Raw genomic sequence first — 23851 nt, 5'->3', positions numbered from 1 at the left:
ATCAGTGTGTGTATGTGTGTGTGTGTGTAATTTAAGGACAAACCGCTGAAATGTGCTTCCCCACTACGTGCTAAACTATTTTTAATAACCTTTCTGAAATTATGTTAGTAACTGAATGCGTCAGTATTTTTTTGTAAAAAAAACTAATTATTTATTCAAATTAATGAGTAATACATGATTTTGAATAAATCTGAATTACAAGCACAGAGTTGAATATTAAAAGACCAAACAGTGAATATCGAAATGCCAAAAAGAGGATTAAATGGAAAAAAAAAGCATTTTAAAGAAAGCGCTTTAGAATCATTGGATAAAAATGTCCCCATTGTTTACAGTATAATAGAAAAGGAACCCGGAGACCTGGAGTCCACAAATTATCCGTGTGACATTTCAATCATACTTTCTGCAAGTTCAGGAACGCAGAAACGGTGCTTTAAATACAAATATTCTTGTAAATATATACTTGCAGTATTTACATCAGCATGCAGTAGCTGCACAACACACTGAATATTTGGATAAGGTTTAAAGCTCAGTAGTAATGAAACAAGTTTATGCTCTGTGAAAGATGCAGTCGGCAACACTATGGAACAAATCCAGCATGACTTTTTATCAGCAAACAAAAAGTTTAATGAGATTTATGAAATCTTTGTTAGCCAGACTGTGAAAATCAGGAAATGCATGTCTCTGGAGTGGATTCAGCCGATCCTTCCTCACTCACACTGTATATGTCACTGGCTGTATCAGTGATCGAGTATTAGCGGCTTCTTCCTCAAAAACGTGAATCTGTCTTCCCCTCACCCTCTCAGCTCCACCCTTCCTCCAGCTATCGGTTTTGCTGTTTTTGTAGTTTGAGTAGCTTAGCTAGTTAGCTGGCTAATTAGACTGTCTCTGATGTGTTTCTTCTGTTAGGCTCAGTTCTGTTTACATGATGCATTTTTGTGGCACAAATCTATTGACCAGTGCAGCCCATTTTGACACCGTGGCAGTGGACAGTTGGTGGCTGTTAAGATTGTGCGTTTACCTACATCTGGGACTGGTTGCACCAACAGGTCTTAACTAAGATGGTTTAAACTGTTAAGTTGCTCATAGCTAGAGAAGACTTGACCGCCACTGCACCAACAAGTTATGCTTAGGTATTGACTTCAGCTCTGAAAGAACATTTCTGCGTTCTGCTTCTGTTGTAAACTACTAAAGTGTTTTAGGGCCGCTGTTAATAAAAATGGTAGTTTGAGAATAAAGTCATAATATTTTGAGAATAAAGTCGTAGAATTATGACGTTAAAGTGGCATTAATACCAGGAAAGACTGCAATATTGTGGCCAAAGACTTTGCGAATGTAAGCAGCGCCTCCTGGTGTTAAATGAGGGGCGTTGAGGTGTTTGTGGAGTTAAACTTTCATATCAATTCCCCCGTAAAGAAGCACTCAGCCTCCCCGTCTCTCCTGCTCATCAGCACCAGCCTGGTATTAGTGTAAGAACCGGCAGAAACGGCTGAGCTGGAAACTGTTTATCTAGAATAAAGAGCCGGACGGACTCGGAGGAAACCGTCTGTCTGTGTTGTTGAACCTCTGTGTTGTTGAACCTCTGTGTTGTCCACCTTAACCAGAAAGTGACAGCTGCACCATTTAAGGTGGAATGGGAAAATTCTAACAAGAAGCTGGCAAATAAGACCCTAGCATCAGTTTGTGTAACAAGGTGCTAACGTTAATCTATTATGAATATCTACACAGATTAATTAATGCTATAACTTACTGCTACAACACTATCACTGTAAATACATTACTACATTAAGTTATCTTGAATAAACTATTAAATAAGCTTAATATAAAATCAGACAAACAACATTCACATCAGTAGGTTCTCTGCCTCACCAACCACACAAATAGTGGAATTTTGGACAGTGTCCAGCAGCGATGTTGACCTCCCCAAAATGTTGACGTGCCTGGTTGGACCCAACACGGCATCTAGGTGTGTATATCTATGATTATAACCGCTTTAGATTACAACCACATGTAGCCCCTGTTCATGCACCTGCTCTCAGTACAGCACCCTTTTCCTATATTTCTCTATTAATTAAATGCATGATAGACTACAAAGCAGGATAGAGAGGATTCGTCCATTTATGAATGGATATGACTTCACTATTCTGTAATGTCATCTTGTGTCGTAGTGTTTGACGTCTCTGTCCAGTCTAAGTTACAGGTCAAGTCAACAGGAAATCCCTTAGTATTCCCGATGGACAGACCGCTCTTGAACTCTGCAGAACGGGTTACTGTCTTCTTGGTTTGTTTTTCTTTGACTGTTATATTTATAGCTTCTTTGTTTTTGCTCTCCGTGCTGAGCTCTTTATCTTTGTCTTTTTGCACTGCACCGCGTTCATCACATTTCACACATTTTTCTTGACATATCATAACTGTATGTTGTTTTTTGTCTCCAGGGCTCAAAACTGGAATCAGAGGTGTTGAAGGTACATCATAGAAAGTGTAGAGATGTGTCTGTTTCTCACAGTCGTAAAAAGACAGTTTGTGTTTCTCACAGTCTAAAAACACCCCCAGCTTTGAGAACCGATCTCTCACTAGAACAGGAGTCTGAGAGGGGTCATTAACATAGTAACCTGTCTCTCTCTCATAGTGAAGAACCCAGTAGCCGTTCTGTGGAGTTAAAGGAACTTTTTTCTTCTTCTCTGCTGTTTCATTGGTCACTCCAACATACCAGGATGTTGGACACTTATAGGCTGCGCCTTTCGTTGGTTCTGTCAGTGCCGTTATCTCCCAGTAGTACCGCCCTGAACTGATTCTCTCTTCACACAGAGCATGAATGAATGCTGTCTTATCACGGACGTCTGACGTACATGTTACTCTTGACTTTTTCTTGCCAACTTCCAGAAAAGAAGTATTTGATGCATCTGGTCTGATGGCAACTGGAAATTAACACAATACAGAGAAGAGATCAGAAACATACAGACTCACAAAAATATATTTAAAAACATTCGTTATTCTATAGGCTACTAAACACAACCAAATTACCTTAGAAATCACCAAATTACCTTCTGTTTAATGGAAATGGCCTCAGTCGCTGAACAAAATCACAGAACACAGCAAGTACATCTTTATTTAGTACAAACTGGACACTACTGACCACAACAGAAAGTTTTTACCCTTTTAGTGAGAACAAATAAGCAAAACCGAGGGTAAGGTATCTAGACAGCTAGCTAATTTCAGGTTTTTGCTTGCTGTTCTCCTCATCTGCCCTTTGAATAATCCAGTTTCCATTGTAATGATTGTAGCAGTAACACTACCTATCTGCCTTCCCTCGGCACTCACCAGCTAGCAGGAAAAAAAAACCCCACCCTGATCTCATTCTACTATTGTGGAACCACTCCATGGTTACATTTTTCATTTTGGCCACAGTGTCCCTTTAATACTGCATTTTAATATCAGACACTATTTAAGCTTATTAAGCTACAATATGGGGTCAGTAACATCTCCCTTTATACTACAATATGGGGTCAGTAGCATTTCCAATCTAATATTTTTTCATATTTTGTCACTGTCAGAACAAAACATTGTATCTCCATATTTGTCATTTTAAAAAAATTAACAGAATTTGAAAATTACATTGTGTTAGAATTTCATAAGTGGATCACTAGAAATGCTCCAAAATGACAAAAAAATAATCTTGTTTCATTAATTTCCATTCAAAGTTAAGAACAGTTTTCTTTCTCCAGTAAATTTACCACTGTGGAGTTAAAAGCAAGCGTTTTGCTGTGTGATGTGGCTCTCAGAGAGTTACAGTAAGTGCTTTACCTTTACACGCATACATTTTTTCCCAGTCTGCAAAGAAACAATAGTACACACATTATAAAGGAGCAGATTTTTTAAAACCGACATGAATGTGTTTTGCCAAAAGAAATGAAGTCAAGTATACGTTGAAATATACCTGGAATTTCTTTTTCTGTATTTGTTGCCTTGTCAATTTTTTCTGCAACTGTTCAAAAAAAGTGTTCCACAACTTTATCTGAGATTCCTAACACATTAGAATCAGTGATTAACAGTACTATAGGTGTTGAAATTCGGTTAAAAATGAGCAGGTTAATGCAGTTGATATCACAGAGTGATAATTTCAGTAGTGTAGGCCGTGCTAAAGGGTAGATTTAGCTTAAACTCTTCATTACTAATTTAACCATGCAGTTTCATGGACACTAATCACCGTTTTCAAATATTGTGAATCCATAAGGAAATTTACCTTGAGTGTTATTTTCTGCAGCATTTTCTATCTTAACTGTTTCTGGATCTGTACAAAGAAAATTTGGTTCAACATTAACAGGGTTATATAGTTACCTGCAGAATAATTTGCACCCTTGGTCAATATGAGCAAATAAGGCTTTTGGCAGCAACCTTGCACTAAAACATGAGGAAAATCTAACCTTTCAGTGGCGCAAAATTATTAAAAGAAGAAATTTTAAAAACCCATTCAGTATCACACAATTATTGGCGTCCCTGAAATAATTTTAAATGAAACACGGAAGATCACACACTACAGAAATTAATGAAGAAACAAAATGTTCACAAATTCAGCAAACAAACTTAATCCCATAAATTTTCCCTATAAGGGAAATAGGTAAGAACTTTCAAATAACCGAAGCTGTGATGAACCCGCCTTCGATGATGATTTGAGAAGCAAAACAAGTACTGCAGTTGAGACACCACAGCAGCTCACTAAATGTCTAAAACTACAGTTAGACAATATCTCCATCACTACAAACTATCTGGAGTGCTTGTCTAAGAAAAGCTTCTGCTGTGATCAAACCATAGATCCAAGCTCCTGGACCATGCTAAACATCACTAGCGTGGTGGGTAGCGCTGGTAGGGCCTGGGTTCGATTCCCCGGCCGTGTGACCGGGGTCCTCTCTGTGTGGAGTTTGCATGTTTTCCCCATGTCTGTGAGGGTATTCTCCCACAGTCCAAAGACATGCAGTCAGGCCAACTGGACATGCTAAATTGCCCCTGGGTGTGATTGTGTGAGTGACTGTCCAGGGTGTATCCTGCCTTCCTGCCTTGGATAGAACAGCACAGTGACAGCAGGAATCACATCCGAGGCAAATTCCTCCAGAGGAGCTCACTTGTGGGGTTTTACGTCTTGTTGAAGTATTCCGTTTGGCTGGTTGAGCTGTAGGTGAGTGTCCTCTAAAGTCAGGCATACTTTGCGACTATACGGCTGTAGAAATCTTGTTTTTTGGTGACTCACACTATACGCTTGAATTGATCATTGTGTACGAACTAGCCTATGATTTACATACTGTATGAAAACAGTCAATCCATGTCGCGTGAAATGTAGCGTCTACAGGCAGCTCTGTCTCTGGACAGTTTGGTTTATTTGGGAAAGGTCTGTATTCACTCCCCTTCACAGTTGTCTAACTGTGAGAAGTTGCAGCTCATCTCTCACTAAAACTACTTTAAAAACACTTGATTTATAATTTTCTCTCTTAAATGAAGTTAAACAGTAAAAACCTACGCAGTCTTTCAGGGATTCTGAAATACTTTACTGGAAACAGATAAACTAGGACGCCTTATATAATCATCTAACCATGAAACACATGCAGTTTAATGTAAACCCTGTTCCTTACACAGTTCAGAGAAAGGTGTGTAATTGTGCTCTAGCAGAGTGAACTGTGATCAGTCTCAGCTCTCAGAACTTTAGCTTTAGGGTTTTTCTGTGCAGATTATTTCCAGTGATGTAGCCAAATGTGAATCCGCCAGTCCATTATGATCCAGAAAATTCCAAAAAAAAACTTTTTTTTTCACATTATACTTTTAATTAGGTTCCACTAATGATTCAGCAGTTCCTACCAAGAAAGCAATCAGTGTAACAGAATTTACGTTGGAAATGGAACTTGAAACACTGAATCTTACCCTCTGATGGGTCTTTTTGGTCTTCTGGACAAATGCTGCCTATATTCCAAGAAATATTTAAACAATCACAATGTTGACAGTATGAAGCTTTTAATTAGAATTCACTGATAACTAAACATCTCCTACCTCTAATCGTGGGCATAATCATCATCATTACAGTGGAAACCAACAGACTGATAACCAGCAAGATGGTGAAGGCTCTCCATCCTGAAGAAACTCCTGATCAAATATAGCATGTATTTTATAAATATACAAAACAAAAAAATATTTAGAGGACAGGTGAACAATATCAGAAAGAACAGAATGAGACTTACCAGGTTTTAGCACTGCAGTAGCAGGTTTGAATAGCAGCACTCTTCCCTCTCTCGTCTGATCAGATGAACCCACGGAACAGGAGATCCACTCTGACTCCGAGGGAGAGAGAAGCAGCCAAGAGCTCACATTCACCAACCCTTCAGAGTCTAAATGAGTTTTAGTGCTCATTAGTGAGGGAAAAAAACTTGCTATAACTGTTACACCATTTATCATATACCATTTCAGTGAGACTCAGAATCTTTGCTGCTTTCTTTTTATACCACTAAATAAAAAAGGCTTGGAAATGGATTTAGTTCACCTGTAATGCAACATACAGCTGGTATGATAACGGCTTAGACTGTAAATGTAAACAGTACACTTTACTAGGAATAATACAGACAGTTTACACAGCATTATCAAAATGATGAACATACTGTCAGTCAGAGTTGTTATGTTAATACTCATTCACAGTAATATTATTTTTCAAGGGAACTCAGGGTGTAACCTATTATAGATTTAGTCACGGGCAGTTGTCCTGCTACTCCACACCCTCCCTCATACAAAGCAAATAAAACAGCAGTGAGAATTGAAGATCAGGAAAAAAATTCACTCAAATTCTTTAAGATATATTTTAAATTACATAACAGCTACACCTAGAGTTGGCCACACACCTACCACAACTCTAATAAAACTAAAACTAGCTATAATAATATATTTTAATGCTTTTACTATGAAAAAGGTTTTGCAAAAAAAGTGTTAGAAAACTAACCGCTTTACTTTTTCTAAATATTCATAAACATAAGTAAAAAACAAAAACAAGGTCTGAGTGTAAATTTAAAATCGTTCAGTAAACATGTTCAAAAGTTCTTTTATGCTTTTTTGTGAAAGTGCTTGACTAATTGCTAAATTCACTGCTGGTCCAGTGGTAAATTAAAAACGAATTTAGCCTTTTTTCTTTTTTTTTGGGTAAAAGTGAAGCAATCTGTTTCCCAAAACTGTCCATGTAAACTAAACATTAAAACTTAGTGTATAGGTTGTAGATCTTTTTATTAACAACTACACTTCAGCTTTCTACAGTAGTAAATGGTGACGGTTTTTATTAAAGTGAATTATTATTTTGTGGAAAAATGTGAAACATTTTGTGCAGCAACATTTCATTAAACGTCTACATCAATCAACTGTATAAATGAAAGAAAAAACTGAGATGATTTTAATGATGGTCTCCAGATATAAACAGATAAGAAAAAAAAAACTCATTCTGCATTCCCTTCTGCATCATTAAATCAGGTATATAGTTTTTTTTCTTATGTTTGTTACATGCTCTACACATGAACACGACCTTGAATTTTTCTCTGTTTAGCTATGACCATATAGGTCTGCGACTGGGAGCATGAAATAACATTTATACCTGTTTTATGTACAAACCTGTTTTATATTGATCAGCACTGCTTCTGAGTTCTCTTCCTCCTTTGTCTCTCCAGGTGAGGGTGGGCTCTCTTGACCATCCACCAGATGTGCAGGTAACATTCACCTGTTCTCCAGTTTCAACCAACGAGAGCAGAGGATGAGATCCAACCACTAGAGTAAAACGTAAATGATTTTACGTTGGATGAATGAACGAACGAACATGCAGAAAAATGTTGTAGCTTGACCAGAAAACAAACCTATTAAATGAATGTTTTGCATGAAATGAAACAAATAAAATGAACAAAATACATTTTAAAAAGAGGCAACTGTAAACTATGTAGAGCAGTCTTATCCTGATTTTTAGTTTTCATAACTAATTTCTCACCTGTAATATTAAGGATAACACTAACTGTCAAATACCATTCAGGATTCCATACATAACACATATATTCTCCTCCGTCTGCTACTGTGAGGTTCTCCAGCCTCAGAGAGACGTTCCCTTTCTGCAGTTCCCCAATCAGACACTCTGCCTCTGTACTGGTAACGTCCAACGCAGTGGAAAGACCACATGGCAGGACAACAGAAGATCCTATTTGAGCTGATATGAATCTATCAGGAACCAACAAAGAGAACTTACCTAAAAATGAGAGATTATTTTTAATATAAAACTGTAATCCAAAAATGAATTTTAAAATCTTAAAATTGTTTCTGTTGGTGCTGCCAATGAAATACCTTCACTTGAACTACTACTCGGTAGGTCAAACATCATCAGTAGGACAAGCATTGCTGTTAACGGAAAACAATATAATTATTATTATTATTATTTCGCTAGATATTTTGTAGAAATGTTCCAGTAAAAATACTGAATTTTTAGTTACAGACAAATATAAACTCAACAAACCTCAACATTCACAAATTAATCTGTTACTGCCAATAAATTCAGCTTTTTAAGCTAAACTAATATCTGGTCATGATAAATGCCCAAAGGCAATGCCTTGTATTTTCACCCTCACCTGTTTTCATGGTCTTTTGGCTCTGCTGCTCTTTTCAATGAAAGCTAAATGAAAAATGAACCAAATATATTTAATTAGAGTGTATTTACTGCTGAACACTAACATTTTTTAGAAATAATGCACATTTTCCATTAACATTACATGCGTATCTTTTAAATGCGGTGAATTGTTTGACATAGTACCCTTGTAATGTTATCTTCACTTCCCTCACTAGCAGACCAAAACTCACTAGCAGACCAAAGTTCATTTCACTTTGTTAACAACTCTAACAAAACAAAAACAATGGTAAAAATAATGAAAATCATAAACAGGGTCAAATATGATAAATTGTTATGGTATCCAGGAAAACCACAGAGTAAATACACAGCCTACCTGAATATGGACCCGGTGACGTGGAATAAAGTTGTAAAACAATCTTGAAGAGTCAGGATGAGCATAGATTACTTAATCCTTCTACACCATTAAGAGCCGTTGAACACTAGAGGAGGAATGCAAAGCTAAAAGAGATCCGGAGTTGCTGTGGTTTTCTTGCAACTGTCGTTGCAACTGGAAGCACCAGGAAGAAGTGGATGAGGAAAATGTCACAGAGGGCTGGGATCCAGCTGAGGATGAACCGGCATCATCCGCTTGCTGCACAGATGTAGATGCAGTTCTGTTGACCAGACTCGGAGCAGGCTATTTAATAAGCGCCCATCATATAATCCTTAACAAGGTTGTCCAAACATATTGCTGGTCATAAATTTTGCTCTACACAGTGAGGGGAAAGAAGTATTCACACACTTTTGGTTTTGCTATTTGATGAATGTCCAGTGCATGTACCACTTCATCTTGACAAACAATGTCGTTTGAAGACTGAAAAAAAAAATTTGCTAGGAAAAAAGCATTCAGACACCTCATATTCATATTAATACTTGGTTGCAAAGCCTTTTTGGCAATATTTAACGTTTTGCAGCATGTGTCCTATTCCTCTGAGTGAGCTGTAAACTTTATATACAAACTCAATTCCAAAAATGTTGGGACAGTAGGAAATTAGTAGCAGTGATTACAAATTACACTACATAGACAAAAGTGTAGGGACACACCTCTTAATCATTGAATTTAGGTATTTCAGTTAGTTTTATTGCCACAGGTGTATAAAATTAAGCACCTAGCCACACAGTCTGCCTTTACAAACATTTGTGAAAGAATGGGTCATTCTAAAGAGTTCTAAAGAATTGAATTCAAGTGTGGTTCTGTAATAGGATACCGCCGTTGCAACAAGTCAGTTTGCAAAGTTAAGTTATACTTTATTAATCCCACACACGGGGAAATTCCACCTCCGCATTTAACCCATCCGTGAGCTTGGCCGGAGCGGTGGGCAGCCCTATCCACAGGGCCCGGGGAGCAATTGGGGGTTAGGTGTCTTGCTCAAGAACACCTCAGTCATGTGCTGTCAGCCCTGGGGATCAAACTGGCAACCTTCCGGTCACAGGGCCAGTTCCCTAACCTCCTCCTAGATATTCCATGATCAGCTGTCTGTGGTATTACGGAAAAGTAGAAGTGTTTAGGAACTCCAGAGCAAGTAAAGTTTCAGAGAGGGGTCACAGAGTGCTGAGGTCAGAATGACTAAGCACCGGTGCACAAAGCAAGTTCCATAAAGGCATGGTTGGGTGAGTTTGGTGTGGAAGAACTTGACTGGCCCTCACAGAGCCCTGACCTCAACCCCAGTGAACACATTTGGGATGAACTAGAACAGAGATTGTGAGCCAGGTCCTCATCCAACATCCTCACAAATGCTCTTCTGGATGAATGGATACAAATATTCCCACAGACACTCTCCAAAATCTTGTAGAAAGCATTCCAGAAGAGTGGAAGCTGTTGTAGCTGCAAAGTGGGGCCAACTCCGTATTAATGCCAGTGGATTTAGAATGGGATTTCATGAAAGGTTGTACATTGCACATTGTAGGTGTCCCAATATTTGTGTCTATACAGTGTATTTTGACCTCTATTCAATTGAAAACAGATATTCAATGTTTCAACCAATAACCTTACATTTTTTTTAATATATGTACATACTCAAAATCTGGTACCTGCAGCAAGTTCTTAAAGTTGCAAGCTGGGACAGGGACATGTCTATGACTGTTACATCACCTTTCCTTTTAATAATGTCCAGGAATCATTTGGGAACGGACACCAATTGTCGTGAAAGTAGAATTTAGACATCATCTGGATTAGTGTTTCTCAACCCTGGTTTTGGAGACCCACTGCCCTGTACTTTTTAGAGTTCTCCCTTCTCCACAACACACGTGATCCAATTAATCAGTTTATTGACAATCCATTAATAAACAGCAAGTACTAAAACGTGCAGGGCAGTTGGCCTCCAGGATCAGGGTTGAGAAACTCTGATCTTGATGGCAGTATATGTTGTTCCAAAATGTGTACATACCCCCCAGCATTAATGGGGTCTTCACAGATGTGCAAGTTACCCACTAACACATTCCCATACAATGACAGATGGTTGCTTTTGAACATTACACTGTTAGCAGTCTGCATAGTCCCTTTTCTCTTTGGCTCAGAGAACACAACATCCATTATTTCCAAAAACAACTTGAATCATGGACTTCTCACATATAGCACACGTCCCACTTTGCGTCAGTCCATCTTGGGTGAGCTTTAGCCCAGAGAAGTCATAGTTGTGATATGTGGTTTCTCCTTTGTAGTGTCTTAACCTGCTATTGTTGATGCAGAGATGAACTGTAGTTTATAGACAATGGTATGCCAAAGTAGTCCCGAACCCATGTAGTCCCAGTCATCGCTGAGGCATGTCAGCTTTTATTATACAGTAGTGCTGTCTGAGGAAACAGGCATTCAATCCTGGTTAATGCCTTACCCTTTACACCCAGAGTTTTCTTTGGATTCTTGGAATCTTTTAATAATGTTACGGACTGTGGATGGTAAAATTCCTAAATTGCTTGCAATCGTATGTTGAGAAACATAGTTCTTATACTGTTGGACTATTCGCACATCATGTTTTTCACAAAGCAGTCACTGAGTCTTTCATGAATGCTAGTATCCATCCATCCATCCATTTTCTAAGCCGCTTCTCCGTCAGGGTCGCGGGGGGTGCTGGAGCCTATCCCAGCAGTCTTCGGGCGGAAGGCAGGATACACCCTGGACAGGTCGCCAGTCTGTTCAACGTTCATTCATTCATTCATTTTCTAAGGCGCTTAGAAGCAGAGACTGACATGGGAGCAGTTAGTGATCAGATCAGAGCTGAACGAAGGCGACAGGGAACATGCTGCCAGACTGGTTTAACTGTAAACTGCAGCATGTTTATATATTCTTTATTTGATATGAGTAAATATGCAGCAGTCACTTCTTTAGAAATTTCTTCAGAAACTGCATAAACAAACTACTTGTAGCTGGAGAATTGTTTACCGTGATTAATTCTAACTTCAGAATTTATGTTTATTATATTTTATGAAGTCTGCATTTTGTTACGGCAATAAGCCAATTAAGGCCATGCATTATAGTGATTTTACCATGGGTAGGGAAATTTTAGCAACTCCCTATAGCAGGGGTCTTAAATTAAAATTCAGTAAGGTCCAGTTAGAGAAAATATCCTCAAGCAAAGGTCTAGGACATAATGTGTAACTTGTATATGCTACAGTTGTTTTTGCTGAAAAATATATACAAAGAAAAAATATACAAATTGTTGAAGCCACCAAAAAATCATTTTGAAGGTTATAAATGTGCTTTATTGTTTTAATGTTTCTAGTCCTGCATGCATTCCTTTAAAATGTCAGTGTTTGTTTGCGCATATGATACCACCTTGTAGGCAAGCACACACAGTAATGAGCCGAAAATTTAACCTCACTTTACTCAATGTGATTTCAATAAATAACAAAGCAATTCTGATTCAAGATCATATTAGAGAGCATAAGCTTGATTTTATGTTTGTCAGAAACATGGCTTAGTGAAAATGTCACAGCAGCTTGAAGTTTTCAAACTTCTGAAAACTTCAGACTTATGCATAGAGCAAGACTGGGCAGGTGAGGAGAAGGGGTGGCATGCATTTATAATAATGACTGCAAAATTACCACAATTGGTGAATGTGTTTGACTATGTTGCAATCAACCTTTTAAATTATATTTCTTCATCACTAATTGTAACATATTGACCTTCAAAGCAAAATAGTAATTTTTGGTAGAAATTGCAGAATTAAAATATGTTTTGCAAGCAAGTATCCACAAGCTGATAAAATTATTTTCTCTGGAGACTTAACTTGCCTATTGATAATCCATCAGACAGGAATACATTAGACTTCGAGACATTTGATTTGAAGCACCATGTGGGCAGCCCCACCCACAAACTAGTTTACATCCTGGATCTGGCCATTACTAAAGGTTTAAACACAAACATGTCCCTTATCACTGATGTTTTCATGTCAGATCATTTCTGTGCTTTCTTTCAAGTCAATTTAGAAGAAATGACATGATAAGTGTAAAATGCATTACATTGACTCAGAAACAGTCAAGATTACAAGTGTTTATAGTAGTTCAGTGAATACAGCTCTGACCCCATCCTGTAGTGAACTGGTCTCTAATCTAATGCTAGCTTAAGGGAAACTTGACATTCTCGCTCCAAAAAAAAAAAAATCACATACTCAAAAAATACATGCAGAAATATGCCAGCTTAACCCTCCTATTATCTTTGAGGTCAATTTGGCCCCATTTAGTGTTAAGTTGGCGGGTTCTGGAAAAGACCCCATCTAGACTCTTAAGACTGTCTAAGACGGCCTTCAGTCTTACTGGGAGACTTCAGTGCTTATGTAGGTAATGACTTGGAGACCTGGAAAGGCATGATTGGGAAGAACGGCGTGCCCAATCTAAACCTGAATAGTGAATTGTTGTTGGACTTCTGTGCTACACATGGATTGTCCATAACAAACACCAAGTTCCAACTCAAGGATGTACATAAATGTTCATGGTACCAGAGCTCCTTGGGTCAAAGGTCAATGACTGCCTTTGTTGTCGACTTCGGACTATATGTTCTGGACGCCTCGAGTGAAGAGAGGTGCTGAGCAGTCATCTGATGATGAGTTGGATCGGATGGCAGTGAAGACTGATGGTCAGACCCGGTAGGCCCAAGTGAATAGTGAGGGTGTGCTGGGAACAACTGTCAGAGGCCCGTTCGGAATGATTTTAATTCCCACCTCTGGGAGGGCTTTTCTCATGTCCCGGAGGAGGTAGGGGACTTGGAGTCTGAATGGACCCTGTTCAAAACTTCCATTGTGGAAGTTGCTGGTTATAGCTGTGGCCAAAAGCTTGTGGGTCCCAGGGAGGTAACCTAAGAACCTACTGGTGGTGAGGGAGGCCGTCAAGCTGAATAAAGAAGCTTTTAGGGACTGGATGGCCTGGAGAACTCCCGACTAAGCAGATACGTACCGACAGGCAAAAAAAGGTGGAGGGGCAATGGTGGCGCAAAATCCAGGGCATGGGAGGAGTTTGGTGAGGGGAAAGGACCTGCCCCTGGTGTAGACGTTTAAGTATCCTGGGTTCTTGATCATGATTGATGGAAAGAGGGAAAGTGAGATCGGCCACAGGCTGGGACAGGCAGCAGCAGTAAAGTGGTCACTACACTTGATGGTGGTGGTGAAGAGGGAGCTGAGCCAAAAGGCATAGCTCTGTTTACTGGTTGGCCTGCATCCCGACCCTCACCTATGATTATGTGCTATGGATAATGACAGAAAGAATGAGATCACAAATAACAACAGCAGAAATGAGCTTTCTTTGCAGGGTGGCGAGGTACACTCTACTTGATAGGGTGAGGAGGTCGGTCATTCAGGAGGAGCTCGGAGTAGAGCCGCTACCCCTCCGCATTGAGAGAAGCCAGTTGAGGTGGTTCAGGTTCTGACAGGATAACCCCCTGGAGGCCTCCCGGTGGGGGTGTACCAGGCACGGCCTACCGGGACAAGACCCTGGGGTCATTCTAGGACCTTCTGGAGGGATTATATCTCCATTTTCTCTCATGTTTTGCGCCACTCTGGTGACGTCACCATGCAACCTTGTTAGAACTGTTCCATTTGTGTTACCAATAAGCTACTAAGGAAGTCTTCATAGGACCTGCACTACCTCAGCTGCAGCCTAGGCTTTGGAATGTAGTTTATCTGATCTGAAGGAATGTGCAACAGTGTTCACAGCCTTCACCAGGACATGTGTATGTGACTGTGTACCCTTTACAACAGTTCACAGCTGAATTCATGCACTTTAAAAGAAATTTGCACTACCCATTTACCCCAAAAGTGTAGCTGATCAGCTAAGACATGGGCCACGGGAGTGAACAGAGGATTTCTATGTTGAAGCGTGAGTGAAGGATGAGTGAATTTGTCTTCAGTGGCTCCACAGGTATAAATTTACATTTACAACACTTAGCACACGCTCTTATCCAGAAAACTAAAAACAAAGAAAAATACCATGCAGAAACCTTACAAAAAAAAAAAAGGAAACACAGCATAATAAACTATATTTCAATAAGAGCTTGTACAGCTTACCTAAGGGCTGGAGTTTTTATGGCTTATCGGTTAAAGATGAGCAAGAAAAATGGGTTTGTGCAATTAGGAGAGTACATAGAAACAAACTCGTCATACAGAAGAAAAAAGGACCTTTGTGTCAGCATTTTACCCCTGCTAACTATGTTATGCAGAAGGCAGACTGCATTTTAAAGTTGATGCTGGAGATCCAAGTAATCGGTGGGGAGTAGATTTTTGTTCACTGGAGCCAGTTGTTGTGGGAAATATCTACAGTGGCGTAACAGACCATAACAACCCCCTGCTGGTTTTGTGCATGTTTACCCTTTTACAGCAAAGAGGCTTCCTGAGTTAGCCAATAGAGTGATGCTCCACTACAGCTATGAGACTTCCTGGGCCAGGAACTAGAGCAATGCTACACGGTAACTTTCTACGATACTTCCTGAGCCAGCCACTGCAGTGACACTATACTGCATTTATAAAGCTGCTTGTCCCAACCACTATTGCTAAACTGCAATTACAGGTGTTTTCACATGTGGGCCGTATCAGTGTCTGAAAAGGACTCAGACCGCTGAGTCAAGGTTTTCTGTGCATATGTGAACACACACCAAACTCAGACCCCTTTAAATGGCCCTCACATTGAACAGAACTGAGATCACCTTGAGAGTTCAGATCATTTGTAGTTCATTTTGTGGTTCGATTGATCTGTGCATGGTGAAAGCAAAATGGCCTCCCTGTCAAAGCCCTCACTAGGTTCCAATATGTTCAAAATGCTGCCACTAGGATCGTCACTTTTTCGAAGAACAATTATATCACTCCAGTCCTTCAGTCTTCACTGGTTGCCCATTACATTCCATGTCCAGTACAAGGCTCTTATTATATATAAAGCTTTGCATGGTCTGGTGCCTCTATATATGGCAGATCTTCATCTATATATTTTGGCTAACTTTTTACTTTCACTCCACTACATTTCATAGTCAAATATGTTACTTTTTACTCCCCTAAATGCGAAATGTTATTCCCGTTGGCTTATGTGTGTATAAAAATATAACATGTCAGAGTGAAAGAAGCATGAAGCAACACACCAATCAGATGATTTGAACACTGTTATACAATTGTACTTACATACTGTATAGAAGATTATCATATATATTGATGGGTAAGTGACCCTTTAATAACTACAGTACCCTTTAATACACTAATATTCTACAGTTGTTATTTACACTATGATATTGGGTCAATAACGTTTTCCTTCTTTCCTTTTTAATTACATACATAGGTTTGTGAGTTATAGTACGACCCTGGATCTGCTCTGAATAAAAGTCACTTACCTCTGCACATGCGTCCGCTACCTCGCTCCCCGTTACATAATAATCTTTTTCTGGAGCGGTGACGTCCCTACCAGGGCTGCAGGACAGAAGAGAAACAGAGAGAAAAGAAGTAGAGATATAAACCCCACCTTCCTGTAATCATTATGGGCAACGTAGGTCACTGGCTAGCAAAATGGACAAACTGCCTGCTCCAACACAGACACAATAGGAACACTTGGAACGCAGCACTTTGGGCTTCATGAGTCATGGCTGAGCCCATGTGTACCAGACTCATGTTCATCTGAATGGTTTAACTACTGTGAGCGCAGACAGAGACAACAAACAAACTGGCAAGAAGAAGGGAGGAGGACTAGTTTTGTTCGTGAATAACAAATGGTGTAATCATGGTCATGTCCCAGTTTAAGATGTAGAGTCTTCTAAGCCAGGCATTGAACTGTGTTGAGGCCATGTGCCCGCACCATCTGCGGCGTGTTCTCACGCCATCCTGTGTACCATGCACATTCCACCTTCTGCTTAGCGCGTGACGTCACCCACTCAATCATTGTAAGAGTGCGATGCCAGACCCCTAGTGCACTCATTGCAGACTTCAACCACGTTTGCCTCTCATCATGTCTGCCCACTTTCAGTCCGTCTGTGGACTGCAAGACGAGAGACTTTGACCTATTATATGGCAATGTTAAAGAAGCATTCAAATACACCAGGATCTGATGGCATTGATCCTAGGGTGTTGAAACGGTGTCCTGAGCAACTGTGTGGAATTCTTCAGCAGATCTTTAATCTGAGCGGCAGCCTTAAGAGAGTCCCAGTTATGTAGAAAACATCTTGGCACCAAATGATTATCGACCAGTTGCATCCCACTTCCCACTTATGAAAACACTTGAAAGTCTAATGCTAGCTTATCTGAGACCTCTGGTCAGAACAACTCTCAACCCTCTACAGTTTGCATATCAGGATGTCATTGGAGTGGATGATGCAGTCAACTACCAGCTGGACAGAACATACTCTCACCTGGACACATTAGGCAGCACTGTGAGGATCATGTTCTTTGATTTCTCCAGTGCATTCAATACCATACAGCCTATGTTGTTAGGGGAGAAGCTTCAGCTGAGGCAGGTGAATGAATCTACCATCTCATGGATAATGGACTATTTTACTGGACGACCTCAGTGTGTGCAACTCAGATAAGGCTGTTTGCAGTGTTGGGCCCGGGGCACTGTTTTAGCCCCATTCCTGTTCAACTTGTACACCTCTGACTTCAGGTACAACTGTGTGCAAAAATTCTCAGATGACATTGCTTTACCTTCAGCAAGGCAGTTGGAGGTGTGTTTGGGGTTGTTATCGAGTTGGAAAACTGCCATGTGGTGCAGTTTCCGAAGGGAGGGGAACTGCACTCATCGCAGTTTCAGAGAAACTCCATGCAGCAAGGTCAGCTGGACTGTCATCAGTTCTGATTCTTCTCGACCTATCTGCAGCCTTTGACACTGTCAATCACAAGATTCTTCTGTCTATCCTTTCTGGCCTTGGCATTTCAGGAACAGCATGGAAGTGGTTTGAGTCCTACCTAGAGGGGCACTCCAACCAGGTAACATGGAGGGGCTCAACATCCACTCCATGCAACCTCTCCACTGGTGTTCCTCAAGGTTCAGTTCTGGGTCCTCTCCTATTTTCTCTCTATACCCGCTCACTCGGACATGTTATTTCTTCTCATGGCTTTTCATATCACTGCTATGCTGATGACACACAACTCATCCTTTCTTTTCCTCCTAATGACACACAGGTCTCGACTCGGATCGCAGCATGTCTGGCAGACGTTGCATCGTGGATGACAACCCACCACCTCAAGCTGAACCCAAGCAAGACGGAGATGCTTTACATCCCGGGATCTTCTGGTATTCGGTGTGATCTCTCAATTCCCTTTGAGAACACCCTGATTACTCCATCTACAGAAGCTCATAGTCTTGGGGTAGTTGTAGATGACCAGCTCTCTTTCACGGCTCATGTTGTTAACCTGACTCGGTCATGCAGATTTCTCCTTTACAACATCCGGAGAATTCGACCTTTTCTCTCTAGAGAGGCCACACAGGTACTCGTTCAGTCTTTAGTCATTTCTAGACTAGATTACTGTAACTCCCTTCTGGCTGGTCTTCCAATGCGCACCATCAGGCCCCTGCAACTGATCCAGAATGCTGCAGCTCGACTTGTCTTCAACCTTCCTAAATTCAGCCATGTCACTCCACTGCTGCGTTCCCTTCATTGGCTTCCTGTAGCAGCTCGCATCAGACATAAAACCCTGATGTTGGCCTACAAAGCCAAAAATGGTCCAGCTCCTTCCTACTTGAGATCAATGGTGAAAGCTAGATCCATACCCAGAGACCTTCGTGCTTCAAGTACGGCTCGACTTGACACACCATCTTGCAGATCACAAGGAAAACATGCCTCCAGACTGTTCTCTGTCCTGGCACCAAGGTGGTGGAATGAACTTCCCCTAAGTGTCCGAACAGCAGAATCTCTTGCTGTCTTTAAACGACGTCTGAAGACCCATCTCTTTACACTACACTTATCTAATCACTAACACTGTCTATTAAAGATCTTCACCTCTTTTTGTTCACTGTATTTTATTACAGACTTTTCTTCAGCAGGTTTAGTGTTGTGTAGACTCTGTGTTGAGTTGTAGGTATTTTTCTACTTGTTGTATTTGTTCTAGGTCTCAATGCATAGATAACTTCAGGTAGCAATTTAGAGCAAAGCTCTTTAAAATTATGTCGACCTTTATTAACATATGAGATATTCTGAAGTAATGACAAGCACTTTTGTAAGTCGCTCTGGATAAGAGCGTCTGCTAAATGCCATAAATGTAAATGTAAATGCTCTGCTTCTGAATGTCACAGTACATGTTGGAATTCATGTTTTCCTCAATGAACTTGCAGCTCCCCAGTGCTGGCAGCACTCATTCAGTTCCAGACCATGATGCTACCACCACTATGCTTGACTGTAGGCAAGAGGCAGCTGTCTTGGTAGTCCTCACCAGGGCGCCGCCACACATGCTGTAAATAAACAAATTTATCTTTGTCTCGTCTGACCACAGGACATGGTTCCAGTAATCCATGTTCTTGGACTGCTTGTATTTAGCAAACTGTTTCTGGGCTTTCTTGTGTGTCACTCACAGAGTGGGGCCACCAAGTCCTAAAACATACACTGCACTAAAAAGTGCCTTTCCTGAAATTGGTTTCTATGGCTGAGCAGCAGCATACAATCACTATGCTGGAATGGTGTAAAGCATACCACCTCTGGAATCTGGGTCCATGGAAACCGAAGAATTGCGTTTTGCTATCTGGATGTCTGATATTAATCTGCATAGTTTTGGAATGGGCCGTGCACAGCTACCTGTGTTTGTTTAATTATAAAAGGGTTAGTATGTATGCATTTACTGTGAACGATATATTGGTACAATTTAACTAAGAAAAAAAACAATAAGTCAACTACATTAACAGTAGCTGAAATTAAGAAGGGAACAATGAATCACCTTCGTAACACTTTTCGTATCTAATGAACATTAATACTGGGATTACCAGTGGAACAAAGGAATAAGAACTAGTCTCTGCTGGTTTTGACGTTTTTCTTTCTTATTAAGCTTCAATCTGTTTCTTTCTGTCGTCCTTTGAATTAAAACCCCTCATCAGCCCGGTAGAGTTTCTCCCTCGTTTGTTTGGCTGTGTGTGTGAGTGTTTCTCTTATCTGCGCGTTTTTCTTCTGGCTGCACGGACGCGGCGGTCGCTGACGTCGCTCGCTCGGCCTGTAGTCTTTACCTGGCTCGCCGTAGTTCGTTAACTTCTCCCGTCTAAAACCACATAACGCAGCGACACCGTTAATGAAACAGTCCTCTCACTTCTTTCTAGCCACACTGATGCGATTCTGACACCACAGCGCAGCTTTTAGAGATAAAATCTGCGGATTCTTACTCTGAGCTCTCAGGGTAAACCGACTAGCTGGGTTGGCATAGCTACGTCTGCTAAGCTAACAGAAAGGAACTCCATGAGGGTTTTAACAACCATATATCTCATATACTCCGACTCCCTCCCCCTACAGTACATAAAACGCCACAATATTTACAGTGAAGAACATATTTAGACAGACCTACATAAGCCACCTCCTCTCCCCGGTACAGCCAGCCGTACTAGGCTAAGCTAACTAGGCTGACTTGGCTACATATCGTTAATTTAACCTTAAAGAAGCTCACGGACGTTTTTCTAAATCAGCCGTGTTGAGTCGGGAGGAGGATTCAGCTCAGGAGTCGAGAGGAATCCAGAAATCCCGCAGGGAAATCGGTTTGCACTGGTTTCTCTGGGAAGCTCAGCAGAAAGTTCTGGAAGAGGCTGGAAGCGCGAGCGTCTCCCTGAAGGAAAAACGCGGCAAGTGGCAGCACACGAACTGCGCATGCTCAGAAGGACAGGCGACAGAGCAGCAGCAAAGCTGCGGTTTAAACCAGAGTCAGTCTGTTTCTCACAGTCTAAAGACACCCCAGCTTAGAGTCTGTCTGTTTCTCACAGTCTAAAGACATCCCAGCTTAGAGTCTGTCTGTTTCTCAGTCTAAAGACAGCCCCAGCTTAGAGTCAGTCTGTTTCTCACAGTCTAAAGACACCCCAGCTTAGAGTCAGTCTGTTTCTCAGTCTAAAGACACCCCAGCTTAGAGTCAGTCTGTTTCTCAGTCTAAAGACACCCCCATCTTAGAGTCAGTCTGTTTCTCAGTCTAAAGACACCCCAGCTTAGAGTCAGTCTGTTTCTCACAGTCTGACGACACCCCTAGCTTAGAGTCAGTCTGTTTCTCACAGTCTGAAGACACGCCCAGCTTAGAGGCAGTCTGTTTCTCACAGTCTAAAGACACCCCAGCTTACAGTCAGTCTGTTTCTCACAGTCTAAAGACACGCCCATCTTAGTCAGTCTGTTTCTCACAGTCTAAAGACACCCCAGCTTAGAGTCAGTCTGTTTCTCACAGTCTAAAGACACCCCTATTTTAGAGTCAGTCTGTTTCTCAGTCTAAAGACACCCCTATCTTAGAGTCAGTCTGTTTCTCAATCTAAAGACACCCCAACTTAGTCAGTCTGTTTCTCACAGTCTAAAGACACCTCAGCTTAGAGTCAGTCTGTTTCTCAGTCTAAAGACACCCCAGCTTAGAGTCAGTCTGTTTCTCACAGTCTGAAGACACCCCAGCTTAGAGTCAGTCTGTTTCTCACAGTCTAAAGACATGCCCATCTTTGTCAGTCTGTTTCTCACAGTCTGAAGACACCCCTATCTTAGAGTCAGTCTGTTTCTCAGTCTAAAGACACCCCTATCTTAGAGTAAGTCTGTTTCTCAGTCTAAAGACACCCCCAGCTTAGAGTCAGTCTGTTTCTCACAGTCTGAAGACACCCCTAGCTTAGAGTCAGTCTGTTTCTCAAAGTCTGAAGAAACCCCCAGCTTAGAGTCAGTCTGTTTTCAGTCTAAAGGCACCCCAGCTTAGAGTCAGTCTGTTTCTCACAGTCTGAAGACACCCCTAGCTTAGAGTCAGTCTGTTTCTCAAAGTCTGAAGAAACCCCCAGCTTAGAGTCAGTCTGTTTCTCAGTCTAAAGACACCCCCAGCTTAGAGTTAGTCTGTTTCTCACAGTCTAAAGACACCCCCAGTTTAGAGTTAGTCTGTTTCTCACAGTCTAAAGACATCCCAGCTTAGAGTCTGTCTCTCAGTCTAAAGACACCCCCAGCTTAGAGTCAGTCTGTTTCTCACAGTCTAAAGACATCCCAGCTTAGAGTCTGTCTGTTTCTCAGTCTAAAGACACCCCCAGCTTAGAGTCAGTCTGTTTCTCACAGTCTAAAGACACCCCAGCTTAGAGTCAGTCTGTTTCTCAGTCTAAAGACACCCCCATCTTAGTCAGTCTGTTTCTCACAGTCTAAAGACACCCCAGCTTAGAGTCAGTCTGTTTCTCAGTCTAAAGACACCCCAGCTTAGAGTCAGTCTGTTTCTCAGTCTAAAGACACCCCCATCTTAGAGTCAGTCTGTTTCTCAGTCTAAAGACACCCCAGCTTAGAGTCAGTCTGTTTCTCACAGTCTGACGACACCCCTAGCTTAGAGTCAGTCTGTTTCTCACAGTCTGAAGACACGCCCAGCTTAGAGGCAGTCTGTTTCTCACAGTCTAAAGACACCCCCAGCTTAGAGGCAGTCTGTTTCTCACAGTCTAAAGACACCCCAGCTTACAGTCAGTCTGTTTCTCACAGTCTAAAGACACGCCCATCTTAGTCAGTCTGTTTCTCACAGTCTAAAGACACCCCAGCTTAGAGTCAGTCTGTTTCTCACAGTCTAAAGACACCCCTATTTTAGAGTCAGTCTGTTTCTCAGTCTAAAGACACGCCCATCTTTGTCAGTCTGTTTCTCACAGTCTGAAGACACCCCTATCTTAGAGTCAGTCTGTTTCTCAGTCTAAAGACACCCCTATCTTAGAGTAAGTCTGTTTCTCAGTCTAAAGACACCCCCAGCTTAGAGTCAGTCTGTTTCTCAGTCTAAAGACACCCCCAGCTTAGAGTCAGTCTGTTTTCAGTCTAAAGGCACCCCAGCTTAGAGTCAGTCTGTTTCTCACAGTCTGAAGACACCCCTAGCTTAGAGTCAGTCTGTTTCTCAAAGTCTGAAGAAACCCCCAGCTTAGAGTCAGTCTGTTTCTCAGTCTAAAGACACCCCCAGCTTAGAGTTAGTCTGTTTCTCACAGTCTAAAGACACCCCCAGTTTAGAGTTAGTCTGTTTCTCACAGTCTAAAGACATCCCAGCTTAGAGTCTGTCTCTCAGTCTAAACACACCCCCAGCTTAGAGTCAGTCTGTTTCTCACAGTCTAAAGACATCCCAGCTTAGAGTCTGTCTGTTTCTCAGTCTAAAGACACCCCCAGCTTAGAGTCAGTCTGTTTCTCACAGTCTAAAGACACCCCAGCTTAGAGTCAGTCTGTTTCTCAGTCTAAAGACACCCCCATCTTAGTCAGTCTGTTTCTCACAGTCTAAAGACACCCCATCTTAGTCAGTCTGTTTCTCAATCTAAAGACACCCCAACTTAGTCAGTCTGTTTCTCACAGTCTAAAGACATCCCAGCTTAGAGTCTGTCTCTCAGTCTAAAGACACCCCCAGCTTAGAGTCAGTCTGTTTCTCACAGTCTAAAGACATCCCAGCTTAGAGTCTGTCTGTTTCTCAGTGTAAAGACACCCCCAGCTTAGAGTCAGTCTGTTTCTCACAGTCTAAAGACACCCCAGCTTAGAGTCAGTCTGTTTCTCAGTCTAAAGACACCCCCATCTTAGTCAGTCTGTTTCTCACAGTCTAAAGACACCCCAGCTTATAGTCAGTCTGTTTCTCACAGTCTGAAGACACCCCCATCTTAGAGTCA

At 41.2% G+C, this 23851-nt stretch overlaps 1 protein-coding gene across 1 annotated transcript; it reads right to left on the bottom strand.

Annotated features, from left to right (window-relative positions):
* Positions 1 to 700: 700 nt before the first annotated feature.
* LOC108411227 (butyrophilin subfamily 2 member A2-like) lies at positions 701 to 9919 on the bottom strand. The gene is made up of 11 exons (XM_037532760.1): positions 8994 to 9919; positions 8622 to 8665; positions 8341 to 8394; positions 7627 to 7779; positions 6222 to 6368; positions 6034 to 6126; positions 5908 to 5946; positions 4241 to 4288; positions 3935 to 3982; positions 3802 to 3828; positions 701 to 2915 (listed from the first exon to the last, which is right to left on the bottom strand). Exons 2-11 carry the CDS (start codon positions 8629 to 8631, stop codon positions 2137 to 2139), a joined length of 1398 nt encoding a protein of 465 aa, XP_037388657.1. The 5' UTR covers positions 8632 to 8665; positions 8994 to 9919; the 3' UTR covers positions 701 to 2136.
* Positions 9920 to 23851: the final 13932 nt, after the last annotated feature.

The sequence above is a fragment of the Pygocentrus nattereri genome, chromosome 22 (assembly GCF_015220715.1).
Source record: "Pygocentrus nattereri isolate fPygNat1 chromosome 22, fPygNat1.pri, whole genome shotgun sequence".
Classification (NCBI taxonomy): domain Eukaryota; kingdom Metazoa; phylum Chordata; class Actinopteri; order Characiformes; family Serrasalmidae; genus Pygocentrus; species Pygocentrus nattereri.
Note: the sequence above shows the minus strand (reverse complement) of the source record. Positions and strands in the feature narration are given on the sequence as shown.

Coding starts and splice junctions, on each gene's coding strand:
- LOC108411227 (XM_037532760.1), bottom strand. Junction 6,127..6,221: donor TACTGCAGTGCTAAAACCTG/GTAAGTCTCATT, acceptor ATATTTGATCAG/GAGTTTCTTCAGGATGGAGA. Junction 3,983..4,240: donor TGCAGAAAATAACACTCAAG/GTAAATTTCCTT, acceptor TTTTTTGAACAG/TTGCAGAAAAAATTGACAAG.